Source organism: Wolffia australiana, chromosome 1 (assembly GCF_029677425.1).
Source record: "Wolffia australiana isolate 7733 chromosome 1, ASM2967742v1".
Taxonomy (NCBI): Eukaryota; Viridiplantae; Streptophyta; class Magnoliopsida; order Alismatales; family Araceae; genus Wolffia; species Wolffia australiana.
Window position 1 is genome coordinate 9146927 of NC_135835.1, and position 21835 is coordinate 9168761.

The 21835-nt window shown below is 40.2% G+C and overlaps 1 protein-coding gene across 3 annotated transcripts in view; it reads left to right on the top strand.

Moving 5' to 3' along the window:
- Window positions 1-19840, top strand: part of LOC144705158 (P-loop containing nucleoside triphosphate hydrolases superfamily protein) — a 35415-nt gene extending 15575 nt beyond the window's left edge. Inside the window, exons 5-24 of one of the 3 annotated variants that reach the window (XR_013581992.1) lie at window positions 1249-1395; window positions 2324-2472; window positions 2548-2678; window positions 2775-2897; window positions 3018-3091; window positions 5247-5828; window positions 5978-6089; window positions 6324-6461; window positions 9232-9558; window positions 11397-11670; window positions 11758-13100; window positions 13203-13599; window positions 13681-14600; window positions 14683-14748; window positions 14822-14947; window positions 15688-15932; window positions 16004-16964; window positions 17121-17242; window positions 17343-17778; window positions 19671-19840. Coding sequence is in view for 1 of the 3 variants with exons in the window: in XM_078577718.1 (XP_078433844.1) it covers window positions 1249-1395; window positions 2324-2472; window positions 2548-2678; window positions 2775-2897; window positions 3018-3091; window positions 5247-5828; window positions 5978-6089; window positions 6324-6461; window positions 9232-9558; window positions 11397-11670; window positions 11758-13100; window positions 13203-13599; window positions 13681-14600; window positions 14683-14748; window positions 14822-14947; window positions 15688-15932; window positions 16004-16931 (6082 nt within the window). In the remaining 2 variants the exon portion in view is untranslated. Of the gene's footprint in view, window positions 1-1248; window positions 1396-2323; window positions 2473-2547; window positions 2679-2774; window positions 2898-3017; window positions 3092-5246; window positions 5829-5977; window positions 6090-6323; window positions 6462-9231; window positions 9559-11396; window positions 11671-11757; window positions 13101-13202; window positions 13600-13680; window positions 14601-14682; window positions 14749-14821; window positions 14948-15687; window positions 15933-16003; window positions 16965-17120; window positions 17928-19670 lie in introns of those variants that run through there. The other 2 variants (XR_013581991.1, XM_078577718.1) reach the window with 2 other exon arrangements.
- The last annotated feature ends 1995 nt before the right edge of the window (window positions 19841-21835 follow it).

Genomic DNA, 21835 nt, shown 5'->3' on the forward strand with positions numbered 1-21835 from the left:
CAAGCTGAAGAGCCAGTGGTACCATGCTAATGCATCCCCTACAGAGAGTGGCCCTGCTGCAGCCACCTTTTCTTCATTTTTGAATCTGATATAGGTTGATATATTCTCTTCTCGATAGAGCCCATCTTCATCCATATCAGTCCCGGCAAAGGTAGGCATCTCCATGCATCGGTGTCCACAATGTGAGTCTCCAGTGGGCGTTGGAGACGGGAACCTCTGGTGATGGGAATAGGATGACTGGGCTGGAAGGGTAGGCTGGATGAGATCAGATGGGTGGGTTTGGGTGCAGAAGTGGGAGCATGGGAACGGCAGGCTGGACTAGGGTGGGGTGGCTTGAAAGCCAACGGCAGGTGGCTAAAGAGGGTAGGGGCAGGCAGGGAAGGTATCCAGGATGGACAGGGCGTGGAGGATGGACTTGACAAAGGCAGAGGTCATGTCAGAGAGGGAAGTTGTGGGGGTGGTGGGGTGTGCAGGGGGCAGGAAAAAGACATAAACGCATATCTGGAGCCAGTAAGAAGGGGGAAGGGTTTTGGTGGGTACTGCATAGCAGCAACTGTGAGGGCGAGTTGGGACACTGACTGCGTCAACACTGGCAGGTCTTGTGGCAATGAATGGAGAAGTTGCAGCGATGCCATCTGGTTTGGCAGGGTTGCAACATCCATGAGATGAGTGCTGAAAGATTGCAACTCGTGAATGAAGTTTTCCTGGTCAAATCTCGTGGGAGAGGACGTTTGGGTTGATCATCTGGAGGAAGGTATATGGCACCAGAACAAGGCTCTGACACCCGTGAGAGATGCTGGCTGCAATCAGGGTGGAAAAGAGAGGGAGGGAGAGGGAAAGAAATATTAACGTATTTTAATATTTCTAACTATAATGTGATGCCCTAACTATAGTTCACTTCTTCATTTATTGGTTGGGTGGTCTTGTAATGCGCCAGCTTCTTATGGAAGTAGTGTCATGACGCAGCCAGCTTCTTAACCGAACCCAAGTAGTAAGAAATCCTTCAGGAGTCGGGGTTGGCATGAGATCAGCTATTAATGCACAATAATGTGAGTCCAAATGAAATGACCAGTTATCATTTACTTTTGGTTGGATATGTACTGAAGTTTACTATGTTTCCCTGGTTATTCAGCTTTTTATTCAAAAGCCTATGCTTCTCAAACTTTGTTTAATTCCAGTCTGAAATCAGGGGGTTGTCTTTAATTTTTTCATAAATGGTGGGATATCATTTTCTGTCTGAAAAAATAGGTGTGCTGCTGATTTGGAGCCCTTGCAGCCTTTGCTGAAGAAGTACATTGGATTCTTGGAGACAGAGGTGTTACTGTCAGATTTGGAGGGTTCTAGGCCAAGAGTGGAGCACGAGAGACTTGCTGTCTGGCTTGGAATAAAAACATTGTATGCTGGCTATTTTTCTTTCTTTTCTCAGATGCAAAATATTCTTTGAAGTATCCATATCATTGTTTACTCAAAGCAGGAGTATTTTCAAGTGATGTTTTTCCAAGATGTTGTGGATTCTCGATTGTTGCCGTGCATCAAAAAGTGCTTCTATATCCTTTGCTTTTTGTAACTACCCAGTGCACTAGAACATTTCTAAAGTTCAAATCGATTTGCATGATTAAAGACATTGATAACTCGATATTTTTCATTGGGATGTGTAGACTTTTTCCACTTGTGTGTTTTTAACAGTATAGTACTTTACCGATGCTTTTTATGGTGCCTACAAGTTGTCTCAACCATCTCTGGTGTTTTTTGCAGGAGTGACCTTGATAAACTAGGATCTTTAAACAATAGGCGGCTTTTAAATCCTGAGATGATAGTTAGTTTGACTGCTGAAACTAAACAACAGAGATTATCCTTTGCTTTCTTGATGGCAAAAAAATAATAAGCCTGAAATTCTTGTCCTACCATTTTCTTGTATTATCAGATTTTTTGATTGAACAACATAAACATGCATGCTAAAAAACAAAAAAAACCGGAATATCTGTTTGGAGAAGATATTTATCTCGGTACTTATCAAAACCTATCTGCTGATTTTTGTACAAAATGAGATTTGTTTTTGAATGAAAAGAGGGAAGACCACCCGAACTTGGTGGTCAACCCAAAATTAATATTGATATATATGATCAAAATGAGATAATTGTTGTCTTTTTATATTTTCATGGTGTTTCCTTCATGTGATCTGATTTGACTACTACAGTCCGTATTTGGATATTAAAATTGATTACTACAGACATCTAAGCCCAATCCTTAGCTCTCCAATTTCAATCCTTAGAGCTCGTGCCATTAAAAGCTGTTTGCTGATGATATTTGTTGCATTTTGAAGGCTTGGGTTTGTAGAGCCGCCTGCTTTTGAAGAAGGGATATTAGAGAGGTATCCCGTTTTCGTGAGTATTGTGCTTAATCATGTCAGTGATGACACTCCTGAGTTCTCTCATGCCGTCAATTGCCTGAAGATTCTTTTTGAGATGCTTGGTATACTCCTTGGTTCTGTGCTTGTTATAGTTAGGAACTTAAGAATAATATGACACTGCTGTTCACTTTGTTTAGGTTGTAAACTTTGGTTGAGGACAACACTATCACCCTCTGTTATGCGCAACACCCTACTGGGGCAGTCGTTTCATACACGAAATGAGAAAAGCCACAAAGAGATATTCGATCTTTTCCTCCCATTTTTGCAGGTATGCATAGTTATTCTGATATTGAATTCTCTTTTTGTCTTGAGAATTGAAAAACTTATCTCCGTGCCAACACAACGATTTGCTTTTTCTTTTCAGTCCCTGGAAGCTTTACTAGATGGGGAACATGAGAAGCAGAGAAGAAATTTACTTTATTTTCTTCTTCATCAAGTTACACAAAGCAGTAATTTTAGCCTTCTTATGAGGAAGAATGCGTGCAAGGTTTAGTTGGCATACTTCCTACATATTGTTTCAGATATTTCAAATTAATGTACTTAATAATATTTGTCTTTTGTGCACTTTCTTATTTTTCATCTTTTCTCAATGGTTGCGTTCTGCCAGATTGCTCTTCTCATCATCTATCGTGGTTACAAGATGAATCCTCCTTGTCCCCCATTCGAGTGTGCTCATATGTGGTATGTGGTGAACCTTTTTCCTGATTTTTAACATTTAAAGACAGTGTTGCTTTGATGGATAAATACCTGGAAATCAAAGTAGGATAAAAACATCCAGGGAACCAATGTGCACCTCTAATTTCTCGGACAGATTCTACCACCCAGTATTCTTTGGTGATCTCATTCTCGATTTATGTAACATATGCACCCCATTCAGATTTAGCTTTTGTGTTTGTTGGTTCAATTTGTATAACTTGTAACTCCCCATATGAGTAGCTCAAATGTATGAGTAGCCTGCTTAGATCTCTCCAGGAATGGATCTGCCGCCTAGGTTTCCAAAAGAGAGAGAGAGAGAGAGAGAGAGAGAGAGAGAGAGAGAGAGAGAGAGAGAGAGAGAGAGAGAGAGAGAGAGAGAGAGAGAGAGAGAGAGAGAGAGAGAGAGAGAGAGAGAGAGAGAGATGCAGAGAAAGGGAAGACAACGATTCTTTTTAGGGCAAAAATAACACACAATCTATTAACATAAGACGTGAGTTATATAAAGGTATATGGTCCAACGGCTAGTTTTTAGCTGAAGGAGATATCACGTGGCAGACACATGAAAAATACGTCATAACAGATATTTAATGTTTTAATTTTGCACGCGTTTACCCTAGTGGTTCTGGGAACACTTCTGGAACCGGCTTTAAAACCAATTTTCCCAGATGAGTTATACATTATGTTTGGGCAAAACTCCAAACGAAAATAAAGAACTGGGCGCACAAGAGAAGGAGCATGATGGTGACTATCTGGGATCCATCTGATTTAAAATAAATCCTTGTTTTTTTTTGGCATATGAGGAACTGTCCGACAAAACATGACCGAGTACTTTCAATAAATAGAGTGTCTAAGTTCTTTTCTGTCATAGATCTCAAAAGAGTGGGAACCCGTGGAGACTTCATCAAGCCCTGCCAAGTATTATATATCTACAATGGCTAAGCACGAAATTTATCACTAGGTAAGGAGCCATGCAACCCAAGGCCTGAGAATTACGCCACAACATGCGTAAAGCCAAGAATGTTGGCTTACTGGACGAACAACATCAATCATGAGACAATTGGAAGTTAATGTAGCCCTTAATGGACCTATAGTGCATTGGATCTAATGTTCTCAACTCCCTAAAAATGGGGGAGATGAAACTATCTATTTGCCACCATAGTGTTAAGTGATTTCAGGCGTCAACAGGGGCTCCGTTTTGCAAAGGCTGCCATGAGTGACATTTTCCAGTACATCTGTCATGAGTGACATTAACTAGAAAGGATCTGTGTTGTTTATCTGGGGGAGTTTATCATTTTAATATTGCTTTTCAATATTACCATCTTATATTAGTCCGCCTTTTATTGGCAAAACCATGACTTTATATTATATCATAGATATAGTTAAAAAAAAAATTATATCATAGATAATATGCTTTGATCTTTCAAAAATCGTTTCAGAGACCATGTAATTATATTAATGATAGTTTGCCAATGTTGAGATACAAATGTTAGGCGTCATGCATAAAATTGGATAAACTCCCATCTTTATGTGCAAAAGATTGCCAACGTCTTCCATATTGTCACCCTCCATTTTGGTGGTGTAAAATATCTATAGTTCTTGAGCTCCACTCTGAGATCGGTCTGGACACTTCACCTTGCAAATGCATTGGAAGTGTGAGTCATATGGAAACAAAATATCCCCCCTAAAAGTGCGGTTGTTTGGGTGGCTGCTGCTCAGCACTTTCGGGCTAGAATCAATCGAGTGGGGCTCAGAAAATGGTGACGGGTCAAGATAGAAATGATGACATAAAAGTAAAAAAAAGATAGAATCTGAGCAGTCACTGGTAAGGAGGGAATCTATAGGTCAGGTGGTGATACGAGAGAGAACACAGTCGTTGAACCAAGCAAATAAATAGCTGCAAGAACTTGCAAGGGCTATCAAAAATCCCTGGATACCTAGTTAGAGAGTGAGGGACTTCTCTCTTAATCATTGTTGATTTACGTTAATTTTTTGGGCATAAGCGTTTGGGATTCTCATCACAATGTAAGCCTTCTTGAGCGTCCTTCAAATTCCATTTAAAACCATTCAATGAATGTATTACATATTTATTTTGGTCTCCAGATGGGGCAGAAACGATTACAATGCTTTATCTTGTTGACAGGGGTCCATCTCTGGTTGGTTCCTTGAAGGATTCATCCCTTCACAGTTCACTGCGTCAGCCAGCATTTGATTTGATGCAAACTATCCTAATCTCTGATGCGGCTGCTTTGTCTTTTCTGACATTGAAGCACTTACGTTCTTTAACTGTTGATATGACCAATTCAACCAATTTCAGAGACGCCGAAGATGCGATCCTTTTTCTTCATGACGATGAAGAGGAGAGCAACTGTTGGAATCAGTGCAGAGCACAGGAAATGCTTGTTTCTCTGGACTGCAAAGAGTGGTCATGTGTACCCATGTTGTGGCTTGAAGTTTTAGTGCAAGTCGATCCCTTTATTCTCCCAATATCCTTCTGCAAAGCTGTTTTCTGGGCGCTGTCTCGTTTTTCAGTGTTGGATGCAGAAACAAACACAGATAACCAGCTTGATGTGAGAGACTGGATGTCTGCGCATTGTAAAGAAGTTTCTAACTCTCTAGTGTGGGAGACTCCTCGTGGCTCTGACGATGGGGGAGATGGGAAGGAATCAAAGAATTCTGTCAAAGCATCATCCACGTGCATTCCTTTAGTGAGAGCATTCAAGAGGTTCATAATATTTTATACTTTGATCTCTTGACCAATTCCTTGGAGAAGTTTTGCCTTTAAAAGTGTATTTATGTTTATTCTTAAACTAAGGTTTTAAAGGCTATGCTTTCCTTTGATCATGCTGATTTATTTTCTGCTTTTGTATTTAGATGTGGGGCATATTTTTTGGTTCAAGTAGAAAAATGCGGACTGCATAAACAGTTCATCTGGGAGCCCAGAATGGCAGAGTGCTTGGTATTGTCTCTCATTGATCCAAATGATGTAAGTTTTTTTTGTATCATTATCATCAAGTTATACTTTATCTTCTATAATTGGTATTGTCTCTCATTGATCCAAATGATGCAAGTTTTTTTTGCATCATTATCATCAAGTTATACATAGGCCAACCAAGTGATACTGTCATCTCGATCAATGATTTGGGATCCGTCATAATCACCTTAAGTGGTAAATGTATTTTGTTTCTAACAGGTTTGATTTACCTGCTCCCTTTTACAGGTTGTTCGGCAAGCTGATAGAATCATATTGGAAACTGTGTCAAAGACACAGGGTCTTGCTTCTGGTCTTCAGTTTCTTTGTTCAACAGCCACTTCTCTATCGGCTATGCTCTCTGGACTAAAATATGTTTTAAAACAGGTCATCTCTTTTCCGGGTTATCCTATGATGTATGTGCTGTTTCTGTCAAAGAACCATATTTGTCACGACTAGTATATATGTTTGTTCTGTTTGAGTGGTTCTTTTGTTGATGCGACAAATGCTATATTAATTCATTCAAATCGATGCTCGCCATTTGTCTATGATAAATCACTATGATTATCATAAACTATGGTTACCTGCTTCTGATCGGACTTGGTGTTGTAAATAACCCTGCATTCTTTAGCTGTGTCTCTTCCTTAAGCTGTATTTTGCGGTTTTCCTACAAAAATAATTCATGCGTGCCATTTTGTGTAAAAGCTGATTCTTGAAAATATTTTTTGATACAATTTGTTATTCAATATTCATTCTATTAGCTTTTCAATATTCACAAAATACTTCTAAGTCAATTCTTGCCATTTGTGATGTGTAGTATATTTTTCTACCAGGGGTATGGTTAACTTTTCAGGATTGCACTCAGTGTACCCTATGATGCCATGGCCTTTGCCGTAGTCTTCCCTATAAATTTTATGAGACAAATTTCTGAGACATTTGTGGTAGTGCCCACCACACTACCAAGTGATCATCGAAGACAATGAACACAGATCCGCAGTATACTCCAACTCTGACGGTAGCGACTCTTACTGCAAACGCCAACTTGTCTTGCCTGATGCCCCTCTATCACCCTTTCTCAGCCCCCTTTCCCTTGTGTCTTAATTCCCTTGAATAATGGTCTACTTCCTGTGCGAGCCTGTCCTAGCACATGTGGTCCCCCCATGATGTCTTGGACGTCAATACAGTGTCCTGATATGATCCCTAACCCCTCTTAAGGGCAGTCACATATTTTCCTTCCGCATGTTCCCTTTAAATAAGGCGTTCTCCCTTTAGGAGCGCAGCCACAAAAGTGTTTTGTTATTGGAAGCTCTCCCCTTCTGCCCTCTATGTGCAAGCCCGTTGCTACCTCTGGGATCCCCATCTCTCGTGATCCTCTCTTCTTCACTGTGTCTTCTGGTGGCTTGTCCTCGTTCGATCCCTACCCCCTGTGTTTGGCTCTTCCATTCCCCTTCTCCTCTTCCTTGGTCGATCCCTAAATTTCATTAAAGGCCATGTCTCGCGTGAAGTTGTATCAGGTCCACAGGTTCGTATCTGTTTGATGCTGTTCATGTCATGAGTTGATGTCAAACATATCCAAAATTTCTGATATGTTTGACACCATTCAACATTTGCATCTTTCTCACTCTTACTTTTATCCTTTTTAGAGTCTAGAGCTATGATGTTAGTTTTCCCTTGTCAAACTGAGGGTTCCCGTCTACCAGATCCTTTTTGCACATGAAAACTGCGGGCATATAATAAGATACTGATACAATCCCTAAGGCCCAAACCCCCGTGTCAGCCCTTCACGGAGGAAGGCCCAGTTAGTACCAACAACGGACATGGGTTACTGTTAGAACTCCGGCAGATCTAACTGTTAAGATGATGTTCCCCTTAGAACTTCAACTATGTAGAACGAAATTCCAGATAGACCATGAATCAACAAGAATTTCCAGAAGTCTTGATATCAACGAGATGAGAGATTACAGTGAATCCAATCTAGGATAGAGATAGATACAGAGAGGAAAACAGCCTGTAGAAGACGTTATCTTGGAGAGAACAGACTGATGGCGACGAAACTTTGGACGGCCGGATCGGCAGCCCGGGACGCTGGAGAATTTTCGGGAGCGTTCTTGACGACTGCAGAATGATCGATCCCCTCGTCAGATGCCCCTCCTTATTTATAACCCCTTCTTGCCTACTTCTGCTCTGCTTATTTCCCGCCTTCATTTAAATTCTCTCACATGTGGATCAATCCGCACGTGTGAGGTTATGGGCTTTCCTCTTCTTTGACATAGAAGTATGCAAAGGATGCTTATCAGTGACCGGTAATGCAGACTTCGTCTGCCGATTCAACAGAAGACTCGGACAACCTACGACTCGTCGTGCGGTAAGGAGCAGTATTCCCAGGAAGTTCAAGCCAGGAAGACCCGGACAACTGTTATCATGTCCGCCCAGATACGATTCTACAGTATAAAAGGACATCGGGTTGAGAACAGGATCATTCTTATTTTTCTATTCTTTGTTTGTTTCGTATACCTTTGCTTATCAACGTTTTTCCTTCCATTCGCTTCCCTTCCTTCCGTTTCTCATTCACGATACTCTCAAGTTGTGACACCCCGCCTAGGGTAACCGTGTCTTTTCCCTTATGCATGTTTCCCTTTAAATAGGGTACCCTTCCTTTTGGAGGGCAGCCAGAGAAGTGTTTGCAATTAGAAGTACTCGTCCTTCCTCCCTCTGCGTCCAAGGTTCTCCTCTTCCCCGCCAATCCTTGTCCCGCGTGATGGTTCTCCTCTTCGCTGCGTCTTCAGGTGGGTTGTCCTCAGCCAGTCCCTGCCCCTCTGCTCGGCCTCTCCCCGACCATTCCCATTCAATTCTTCATCCCGGGAACTCTCTTAATTGTCAAATTACATCGGAGACGATACGTCCCCAGTGGTCATGTAATAAGATACTATATTTTTATGTGTTAATGATGTTCATCAATGCATTTGTTTCTTATATCAACCTCCTGTGTCTGCTTTCATGTTTCTCTGCCGTCTATTTAGTATTTTGTTGCTTTCATCTGAGGCCTTTTATTAACTGGCTTAGGCTTCTGATAATTGTTCCTTTAATTTATTTTTTCTATACGTCTTTTCTCTCATTTCTAATGCTAAATACTTTTCACGATGTGTTTCATCCTCAGATACAATCAAATGCAGACATACTGGGATTCCGTGATCTTCATCACCTGTTTTTCATTATATTTAAACTTCTGAAGGAAGTTGCGCCTTTACAAAGAGCAGTAGTCCCTTCAGATGATTCCAATCATTCACAGCTTGTATCTGGCGGGGGATTTTTACATCAACCTTTTTTTGACTACTCACCAATCAAAGGGGATAACGGCTCCAAAAATGTTGTGGACCTGCAATCTTGGAAGACATTCAGTTGTTATCTATCATCGATTACCTGGCCATGCATTTTGAAGTATCTTGTAAATGGAAAGCACTTTATTGATAACAGAAACTGTCAGGTAATAAATGGCAATGCCCAAAACCACTTGTGCGTTTAATAGAATATTTCTATATTCTAGACTTTCATAAGAACTCACCCGTTCCTGTCAAGGAGAGGAAAGGAAGGGAGGAGGGAGAGATTCTGATACGTCCCTCGTGTGCTTGCTTGTAAAAATCTTGGGATTCCTTGCTTGTCGTGTGTGGGTCGCGTGGGCAAGGTCGCTGGAATCATTTGCCTCGCTGACCGGTACCGTATAAGTTAGTGGCCATCGTAAATCAACGAGCAAGTGTTGGCTCGCCTTGCTAATGGTACGTCATGGTCAAATAACCATGGCCATCCTAAAATAATGCTACTAGTCTTAATTGGTAGAACAGCTCATAGCACCTTTTCATTGTAGGTGCCCATTTTTTGGGCCACATGACATTGAGACTTCACTCATAGTGAAGAAGCGTCAACCAATGAGACGTTATACAGTGTGGGATACGGTATCAGCGTAAATCCTAATTGGATCGCTGATTCTTTTGGACACTGCATTAATGCACCTCCCATTGTCGAGTATCAATGTAAATGTATGTCCTCCAATTTTGACATACAAATAGAAGTGCTTTGAGATAGGTCAGCGGTCATGGGTGCTGTGGATGACGTTGGCAGTGGTAAAAATAGAGAGGGGATGAGGAAGGTCCGGCAGACTGGATGACGCCGTCGAGTAGGGGGGATGGACAACGCCTGAGCTTGGGGTGCTCCGAGCTCTGTTGCAGGTCTGGACATCTGCGAAGGAGATCGGTTAGGAGAGGAAGGGATTAAAATGAGAAGTGTCCAAGCACTTGCTAGGTCGAAAGCCAGCTTCTCTATTCTGATAGCTGGTTTAAGTAAGCCCGGCTATTGGGCCTTCGTCTTGGGCTGGGGGCGACGCTCGTAGATGTGATGATGGATCACATCAGATTCCAGGATGTTCTTTTGCGAGAGGAGAGGCCATGGTGGAATGGATGTTGCTCAGGGATGGATCACTGGTGGTATGCACGTCCCACAGAGGACACAGAGAGAAACCAACTTGCTAATACTTGTCTGGCCTTCTCAAGGGAGGGCTGCCTTTCTAAAAGGAATACACAATCAAAATCACTAAACTGGCCCTATTGGACTAAAAATGACAAAACTAGTCCTATATACAGACTGTATCAGACTTGCCCAGGCACATCACAGAAGGAGAGTGATTTTGATTGAGAGATATGCCTCCTCTCTAGTATTCCAAAACCTTAGCACACTCCATGTTGAAATGGTAGATGAAGAGTAGTGTAAAAACCCATCCATTGTAGAGAATGAAGAGTCTTCAAGAGTCTATTTAGAAGAGGAGAGAAGAGAGATGGGAGGTGGTAGGCCCTAATGAGCCCTATGGAGGAGGATGTCTGACCAGTCCAACTATTGCATCCCTCTAGTCTTGATGATGAATATGTCCGCATGATGTTCATTTAGAACCTCACAATTAATATGTAGAACCTCCTTGGAAAGGATAGAAAGTGGATGCGAGGGAGAGTGCTCGGAAGAGAGGATAAGGCATGGAAGAAGAGAACAGAGTGGTGAGAGGAATCCCAACGATGAGAACAGCGGAAAAATAGAAAAGCCAAGCTCACTTTACAATAAGAGGTTCCCTACACCTTGTAGAGTAGAAAACCCAACGGAAAATTGCAACGAAGTGCTTATCCCCAACACTTTTCAATATTTTTGTGGAGCTCGAATCTCTTTAATCCAACCAGATATTTGACTCTCCGATCCAATTTCTTTTTTATATACTTATTATGATCAAAGATCATTTATTGATGTTTTGTGTAACTAGTTTTCAAAAAAAATTCTTTTTTGCAGATGACCTGTGTTCGATTCTTGGAAATCATTCCCGCTGTTTTTGAAAGGATGAGCATATCTCCCAGCATTACATTAACAAACATCAGTGACCCAAGGTCTTCAATATTTGAGTTTAAGTGGCTATCTGACCTGGCTGATTGGGGTAGATCTTCTCTCGTTGTTGTCATCAGACATTGGAAAAAATCCTTTCTAACGTTATTGAATTTGATGAAGAGCTCTCTTCATATGAGCACATCTAGCTCTCTTGATGCAATTGGGACAATGGTTAACTCGGGTAGTTTTTCTGTCAACTGTATAGTGAAAATCTATTTTATGTACTTCTCCTTAATGTTCTGTGGAGAATGATGTTTTCTTTTTTCAGATAATATTCTGGTGGATGAAATAAAGACCAGGCTTTCCGAAATTTCAGTTTTGAATTCAAAGTCATCGTCAAGGTTGAAGCGAGAGCATCTCGCTCTTGCAAGGGAGTTGCATGCTACGGAACCTGTTTATCCTGATATCAAGGACCTCTTTATTGATAAAGTTCATGTAACTTATGAGAAAGAGAGAATTCCTGCTGAGTCAGATGGCCAAAGTGAAAACATGATTTCTCAGATAAAGCTGGACAGAGATGTACCTGTTTGCGAAGACAAGACCAGTGTATTGTCAACAAGGCCCCTTTCAAAGTTGAATGCAACTCATAGACCATCAAAGGTTTTTGGACGTAGTGGATTAGTCCCCCAAAAGCATGGCAATGCGGTGTTCAACAGAAATGAGCGTGATCCTGCAGTTCTCAACTCTGTAGATCAGAATTCCATTTCTGCGCGCAGTTCTGAGAAACATGTGAAAGATAAATCAAAAAGTTCTTTGCTGTCAAAAATGGTAGAGTCAAGTAACTATCCTTTTCCTGCTGAAATTTTGCATATTATTTCAGATGGGAGCGATGAATCAGAGGATTCAGTTCAGGGGGAACAAAGACATACAATCTCTGAAAATATTTCTGGTAATACTGAGAGAAATAATTTTCGGACCACATTATCGGGGATTCAAGTCAGATCTGTGCATGAAAAGTCGGATCAAATCCCTGGTCGTGTCGAAAAGTTGTACCAGGAGAAAAAGGTTCATGTCCTCAAAGACACAATATTTGATTCGGACGATGATGAAAGTTCAGAACCTAAATTTGAACCCCCTCGACTTCCAGCCGAGTTGAAGAAGCCATGCTTGTCCGTTCCAAAAAGGAAAGTCATTCAATTAGAGATGCCAGAAAACAGAAGGGATGGCCTGCAGAGAAGGTTGGAAAGCGGGGTAAGAAGATTGAAGCCTCCTAAGCTTGACGATTGGTACAGACCTATTCTAGAAATGGACTACTTCTCTGTTGTAGGTTTATCATCCGATGACATTGATGTCAGTGCGTCTCTATCTGAGTTGAAAGAAATTCCTCAATGTTTCACTTCCCCTGATCATTATATTCAAATTTTCCGACCTTTGGTCCTAGAAGAGTTTAAAGCTCAGCTTAAAGATTCATTCTTGGAAGCTTCGTCATCGGAGGAAACGGTATGTGGGAATCTTTGTGTACTGTCGGTCGAAAGAGTTGATAATTTTCACATGGTTCGTGCTCGACCTGAGGATATAGAGTCTGCTAGATCTTTTTCAGAAAATGATCTTGTTCTACTAGCGAAAGAACCTTTGCAAAACAATCCTCAACACGTACATGTTCTAGGAAAGGTATGCCTTTCTTCCTTTAAAATCCTCCGTGCAGAATTTTTAAATTGTCATATTCGTTCATTGATCAAGATATCTAAGATAAATCTGGCTTACATATTTTAGCTGGAAAGACGAGAAAAAAATGACAGAAGAAGGAGCCCTATCCTTGTGATCAGATTTTACCTTCAAGGTCATTCCTCACGACTAATTAAAGTCAGCAGGCTTCTTACCGAAAGAAGCAAGTGGTACATTAGTCGGATAATGAGCATAACACCTCAACTTCGAGAATTCCAGGCTCTCTCATCTTTGAGTTTTATACCGATGCTTCCCGCAATATTAAGACCAACTGACTGCCGCGGAAATGCTAACAAGACCGGGAAAGTTGAATTATCTAGTTTAAAACTATCCATGCAGAAGATGCTGAAGTCGTCCTTCAATGATAGTCAGCTCCAGGCTATCAGTGTTGCCATCCAGGGATGCCAAGGATCATTCGGACTGTCCTTAATCCAGGGTCCTCCAGGTTAAATCTTTTCTTCACTATTTTTAGAAAACAGCCACGCCCATACTTACTGTGATGTGTACTAATTAAAGCTCTCTGCAGGAACTGGCAAGACCCGAACAATAGTGGCAATTACAAGTGCGTTGCTTTCTTTGGGCTCTTCTAAACGTGTTCACACCCCGAAGGAACTGGACAAGATGCCAAGGGCAGATAATAGACCTCGAATTAGCCAATCTGTGGCAGCAGCCAGAGCTTGGCAAGACGCAGCCTTTGCTAAACAAATGATCAGGGAAGATGAAGAACGTCATATCAATTTCAATTCCATGAATAAGTCGGCAGGTGGAAGGATCCTCGTTTGTGCTCAATCAAATGCTGCAGTTGATGAGCTAGTGTCCAGGATCAAGGGCGGCCTTTATGGAGAAGACGGGAAGTTACATAAGCCTTACTTAGTGAGAGTGGGAAACGCGAAAACTGTGCACCCCGACTCCATCCCCGTCTTCATTGATACTCTTGTAGATCAAAGGTTGGGGGCAGATTATAGCTTTAGTGATAAGAAAAATGAGATAAGTGGAGAGTCATCAGCATCATTGCAGGCTAGACTTGAAAAATTGGTCGATAATATTCGGCTTTATGAATCCAAGCGTGCTAAGTTACAGGATCAAGATTCGTCCAAGAGCAGTAATATTGAAGATGCCTCCCTGAACGAAGGAAATCTAGATGGGGAAATGAACTTCGCAAGCACTGAAACTAAGCTGAAGACTTTGTACGGGCAGAAGAAGACACTCTGTATGGAGATTAATGCTGCTCAGGCTCGGGAAAGGAAGCTATCTGAAGAAAACAAAGTTCTCAAGCAGAAGGTGCGTAGGTCGATTCTACAGGAGGCAGAAGTGGTGGTGACGACTCTCAGTGGGTGTGGTGGAGACCTCTACAGTGCTTGTTTCGATTTTTCTGCACAAAATAGACTGGGGGACTCACGGGAGTGTTCTTTATTTGATGCTGTCATCATTGACGAGGCGGCTCAAGTATATCATCGTACTATGATTTTGAAAAGATAATGCAAAATGTTCTAGACCCAATCTTACTCTTTCTCATTGATGAGTGCAGGCTCTGGAGCCTGCAACTTTGATTCCTCTGCAGCTTCTCAAATCTTATGGGGCGAAATGTGTGATGGTATAATACCTTGAAGTAGCATTTCATTATTTTTCTATAATCTTTACTTGATTGCTACATTTCTTCTTAAAAGGTTGGAGATCCAAAGCAGCTTCCTGCTACCGTATTATCTGGTGTGGCAAGTAAATTTCTTTTTGAGTGCAGTATGTTCGAGCGTATGCAAAGGGCTGGTCACCCTGTCATAATGCTTACTGAACAGGTAATTAGAGGCCGGATTGGTTTAGTGTCACTACTTGTTAATGTACGGATGTTCAAGGTTTGCCAACCATATTACTATATCTGTGCATAAAAGACTTTTTCATAAATATAATACGTTATATGAATTTTCATTTGAACTCAGTTGAAGCTCAGTATGGTTTTTTGGATTTTAGCTATTCTTTGATTCCTGAAATCATGAATTACTCATGAATAACCAGAAATAAATCAGATATTTTTTTGGGTCAAAGTCGAGGAATAAAAATTGTGGTGATATCTATTTTATCAGCAGCGATGAGATTAGAAAGCTTAGTTCCTTTTGCCAGTGTACCGGTTATGTTTTATTGAGAAGTCATTAAATGTTGACACACGTGAAACCTTGTCACGCTTGGAGAATTATTTTGTATTTTTTGGAAGGAAAGCAAATCATGTTTCTGTCCAAAGTGCAGATACTCATTTTACAAACCATTTCTTGTTTTCTGGCCTGAAGAATTGTATATCCAGTTGAGGCGGTTGGTCAATTGAGAGAAAATTATCGAAAGTTGTTTACCTAGGGCTAGCCCTTTATAAAAGATACTTATAATTGACGTTGTACAGAAGCAGATCCAATGTTAGTTTAGTAAATTTATGTTACAGTTGAAGAATAGGCCATGAAAAATATTATTCTACATTTCACCATATTTCCATCTCTCAAAAGTTGAATTCCACTTGTACTGAAGGTTTGTTTTTTCTCTTTCCTTTCAGTACCGCATGCACCCAGAAATATGTAAATTTCCTTCGTCGCATTTCTATGGAGGCAAATTATTGAACGGGATTTCGATGGTTGGGAAATCATTAGCGTTTCATGAGACTCCCAGCTTAGGGCCATATATGTTCTTTGACGTCTCAGATGGTCGTGAAAATCGGGGAAAGAGAAACAATTCTTTATCTTTGTACAATGAGGCAGAGGCTGATATGGCTGTTGCCATCATAACCTTTTTCAGAGAAAGGTGTACACAAACTATTTCCTGTTTTTCCATTATTGATGTCTCACTATTTTCTGTTGTCATGAATTTCACAGGTACCCCTCCGAATTTTCTGCCGTAAAAATTGGCGTTATAACGCCCTACAAGAGCCAGCTTTCGTTGCTCCGTTCAAGATTCAGCAGCACTCTTGGGCCGAGTGTTGTAGCAAACGTGGAGTTTAAAACTGTAGATGGCTTTCAGGGCCGTGAGGTGGACATCCTCCTCCTTTCTACAGTCAGGGCGTCTGCCTGCAACTCAAGAGACCGAGGAAACACCAAATTAAACAGTATCGGCTTTGTTGCCGACATGAGACGGATGAACGTTGCCTTGACCCGAGCAAAACACTCTCTTTGGATTATTGGGAATGCGATGACACTGCAGACAAATCTTCACTGGGGAAAATTATTGATGGATACCAAGGAGAGAAACTTATTCATGTCTGTGGCCAGGCCTTACGCTGCTGCTTTACAAAATACTCTGTGCCTGGTCAAAGAGTCTCATCAAAATGTGAAGACATTGGGCGGAGGCAGCGGCTCTGAGCCTTTATCTATTAAGAATCCTAGAAAGCCCAATAACCAGGAGAGTTCTGTGGAGAGAAGGATCATTAAAAAATCCGATAACAATCTGAAAGATACTTCTGGAAAGAAGACATCCGTCAGTTGTGAGATGGAAAACGTTTCTGGCAAAGCTTCAGTTAGAAAAAACAAGAGGGTGAACTCTGGAATTTTGGAACCTTCTAAGATCGCTTCTGATGCACAGTCATCAGTTGGAGAGGAGAAAAAAGCCGCTGAAGTCGAAGGGAAACGGGATAATTGCAAGAATTCTCACGAGGATATAATTTCGAAAAGGAAGCGACAACGTGAGGCTGTCGACGCTCTTCTTTCTTCGGCTCTTATATCATCAAAGAAGCCTGAAAGTTCATCAAAACCTGCATCAAAGCGTAGGCCTTCTTCCCCTAGAAGTTCAAAGGGCAGGACCAAGTAACTTGGCCGAAGCAAAGTGGAGCTCTCGTAGTTGGTATTTTCTCTCTTTTCTAAATACTCAAATTATCATTTATTTTAGCATTACTGAACACAATAAGTTGCATTTATGTGGTTTTGCTTGCTTGGGTGTCAATTCTATGAAGTGTGGTATTTCTCTTCTTCACCTTAGAACTGCATTTCGTTTGGCCAGGGGAAGCTGTCTGGTACCATTCATTATTTACCACTCTGGATGAGATCCTCCGCTTGTGGGCCTGCTCAATACTTTTGGGCTTTGGTTCGGGTGGCCCAACAACGATATATTTCTTGGTCCAGGTGATATATAGCTTTTCTTATAGTTTTCATCTTTTTCCCTTTGAGAGTCTTATTCAGCGGTGACGGGAGCCCTTATTCTTTTTATTTGTTCTTTTACAAGCCTGCCGCTGACACAAAAAAAGGAAACAGGAGAAATGTGTATGATCTTGATTTGTAAAGAAACTCAAGTCATTTTTTGGTATTTTCGGGGAGCAAATTTCCACCAATTTTAACCAGCATCTTGCCGCAGTATGATCAAGAGAATTTGAATCAACGGGAACCCAGCAAACCTTAGCGAGCTGTGGTATTCGTGTGAGAAAAGGAACGCTGATTTTTCTTTGCTCTTTGGGTACTGGTGGCGGCTTATGTGAAATTTACTGAGAGCTGATTAATGAAATCAATCTCACTTTATATGAACACGCGTTTTCTTGCATCAACTGATGAAGAGATCAAGGGAACGTGCAAAAAAAGGAAATGTTTCTACCAAGGGAAAGAAGAAGGCTGTTCATTTCTCTATCTATTGCTTTACCTGCCACTCAGAATGCATCGCTGTTGGGGTAAGTTTTGCAGAAGAGCGCGAGAGTCAGAAATTAGTGCCAATCTTTGAGAAATTAGGTTTATTAAATTTTTTTTATTCAGTTCAGTTGTAGTGACGTCAAAGCAGTCATCAGGTATTTTCATTCCTCTTGATATTTTACTCCGCTTACTTCCATTTGCATTTGAAACTTCTTGATCCCTTTGATATGTCCGTTAAAATGAAACAAAGGCCTTTTTTCATGTTCGTGAATCTCTAATTTCTTGAGCTAAAAGTACTGGAAAAGGAGCTATTTTCTTGGGAAAATGGGAAAGATTTTAATTCTAGAAGATTTTGTGTTTTATCCGCCTCATATCCGAACTAGGCATTATTTTGTGCCATCCCCTTGTACATGTTTATCCAATGAGAAAAACGTATTCATACGATCCCGCTAAGATCGTATCGTCTCTGATGTAATTCAAGGATAAGGAGAGTTCCCGGGGTGAAGAGGAGAACGGGAATGGTAGGGGAAAGGCCAAGCAGAGGGGTAGGGATCGGCCGAGGACGAGCCGCCTGAAGATGCGGTGAAGGAGAGACGATCACGAGGATGGGGATCGTAGAAGGGGAGAGAGAAACCAGGCCTAGACGAGGATAGGGGCAGGACAAGAACACTTCTTCTAACTTCTTTCTTGGCTGTCCTCCTAAAGGGAGGGCATTCCTTTTTAAAGGGAAATATATAATAGCAAATGACTAAAATGCCCCCCTGAGCGCTAAATGACAGAAGTACCCCTAGATAGGTTTAGGATCCTCAAGGATCCTATCACGTACCTTGTCCTCTTCCATCGTATGAGTCTAACTCGACATTTTCCTTTTTAAAAGTTCCACATATTCGAGATTGTTCTAACGCTGGGTGGAACAGCTATTGATCCTGTTCTGAGAGTGCCGAATGTATTACAACAGCAAAAATGGCTTTTCCCTTCTTGGCCATGGCGCCATACATCATCTAATTGGATATCATTCATATGGGAAAACTTCTCTTTCTCATATTTTTTTGTACATAATTCTTGATACAATCTTGTTATTTTTCATCTTCTTGGAGACCCAGCGAAAACTTTTTGGCTGTGCGAACCAAAAGGAATGATGAACAATGCTGCTTTTTAATTTTGTGGATTGAATTTTGGCAATTATCTCAATTAATAATGAGTCTTTTGGGGGTGAACCAAAAGAAATGACCTTATTAACTCTATAAATCATAAGCAGAAAATAGCCACATTAAGTTTTGAGTTGGATAATCTCAGGTGGAATGAAAACTAATTATTTCACTCGGTTGATATCTCTTGTTCCTCCCTGAAATAAACTTCATGATCCGTTCCATCTCAACCTGGGTTCCATGGGTTTGATCCTAATTCAGATAATCGCATTACTTCTCAAAAAGTTTCTGTTTAATTTGAAGGGGCACTGATATTGCCATTTTTCCTGTTTTTTCTTGTTTTCAATCCCACTAAAAAGTGGATTGTTTTTCTTCCATATGGTATCTAATTTCAGTTTTGGTATCTAATTTCAGCTTTGGTATCTAATTTCAGTTTTGGTATCTAATGAAGCTTATGGTATCTCATAAAACTTGATTAATTCAATTCAAGTTATCGCATTTTCCTCAAGACGGTGGTCACTTTCTTCTTCCAGGTTTTTGTGTAGGGACAAACCTAAAATGAATCTTAATTGACCTTTAAAACTAAAATAAGAAACCTTTTTATGATCTAATCACCTAACATGGAATTAAATTCATTATCATTTTCGTTCCTTGAATGAGCCATCATGAGTTTCACAAGTGCCCAGCCTTAAGACATACTTGTGCATTTCTTGGCTTATCTATTTCCTTGTGTTCTACTTAGAATGCTTAGGCATCCTTACATGATGATCTTTTCAATGTTCTAGTTTCACCATGAAGGGGGCCAGAAGGGAAGAAGGAAAAATTCCCAAATAAAGACTAGCATGGGCGTATTTATGTTGGGGTTTCTTAGTTTTTGAAGTTAACAATAATGTTTCATAAAACCCCTGTATTAGAGATATATCATCTAGTGTTCAATAAATCTTATGCATGTGCACATCGAGGTCCATGTACTAGATTATTTAATGACTCTATAAACCTACAAATTCTTTATTGACTATCCTAATTAATTGACTATGTCGAACATAAAGATGGAAATAATGTTGAATTTGATTTAACCCAACTGATACGTAAAGTTGGTAAATAAATTAGGCATGGACCTACATCGAGTGATGTAAATAAATTAGGCATTTCTATATTAATTTCGTCATTTAATGAGATCTTGGCTTACAAAAGAATATATGTAGTGGTGAAAAATTCTCATCTCCATAAGGAACATATATCAGGGATTTGACAACTTTCTACATTAATTAATGGATCAGAAGTGATATTTCATAAAATAATAAACATGGTGAGATGAGGAAGATGATAAACAGAATAGATGTGTGGAATAATTGCTTTTTATAAAAAAAATATTTTAGTGCGCAGGATGAATACTGACATAAATGGATAATTTTGATGAGATGCTGAACCTTGCCTATCACGAAGCAACTATTGCACACCACTTTTAATGCGCTAGAATGTATGGATATATATGGATGTGTAGATATAGATAGATGGATGTGGATGAATATATTTGGATATATGGATATGAAGAGATGAATATTGAGAAGATAATGACTCCACAAGCATGAGAAGACTCATTGTAGATCCTTGGGATACCCAGAATTGGCTGTCTGGGAGGCTATAATGGGTGCCTTTTCCCCCATTTATACTTTATTTGAAACTTTTCCTGAAAGTCCCTTAAATAAATTCTATTCACCGATGGCATTTTAATTTTATACATGCAATCCTCTATGCCAACATACCATGCTACTTAATAACTTTAATGGCCTGATAAAAATTATTAACTAAACACATTAATTTATTAAATCAATATTTGGATTTTATCTAAGGATTGATGTATCCTGATTAACAAATCAAGTTTCCATCTCGTTGGGGACAAAGCTACACTTTTATAGTAAAGGGTTACTATAAAGGGTTACAATATAAACATAATCATTTGCTCGTGTAAGAATCCCGAATGTCTTAGGGTATGGTTAATCATCAAAGTCTAAATTTTCATTTAATTAGTACTTATGTGTAAGGGGAAAATTGGAGAACGCCTTCTAAAATATCCAGACTACCCTAATCAGGGATTAAAGTATGTCATCTTCCTTGAGTCAATCCCCTCTTATACTGAGGGTGGACGATCCCATCTTGACGGCTCAATCACCTCTGTATACTAGTTATTATATTTGAGTTATGACCAATTTGAATCCTGTGATTAGAGACAAGTTTTAGTCATAACATATTCCTCCATCTGCGAGATGCCATTGGTGTCGTAGGTCAACTAATCACTTATAAACTATGACATGAGTCAACCTGATTGATGTTTAGGTAAAATACTATTTGGGAATACGTAAATATCAATTTTGCGAACTCTTTCTCGATTAAGCACCCACCATTTGTCTTTAGTGCTTCCACAATGACAACAACATGATTAGTCATATTTATCATACTAGTAGGATAAATGTGTTATGCATTTTAGATAATTTGATGTCCATCATTCTATCCATTTACTATGAATATTCAGAATACATGTTTAAAATCTCGTGGTCTTTTGCAGTATGATATCTTCATAATTCACTAGTTCATTGCACATATAGGCTTCATTATAAACATCACACAAGAATATTAATGAACAAATGTTTCATTCAATGAACTCAAAAATACACTGTGATTGGCTTGACAGCTACATAATCTCCATCAGTAAGCCAATCAAATAATTCACAACTCATTCAATATTCGCTGATACAATATATTCACGTGATAAGATGTGATTCTAATAATAAACTCCATGAGTACATTATATGACTCAGTCAATACAGCCCAAAGCTTGGGGTGCAGAGCACGGTGGCATCAGGGCGAAGCAAAGCAATAGAGGCGTTAGCACATGTGCTGGTGGTGTGTAGAGTGTCAAGGTTGAGACCGAGCGTAAGGTTTTGATAGA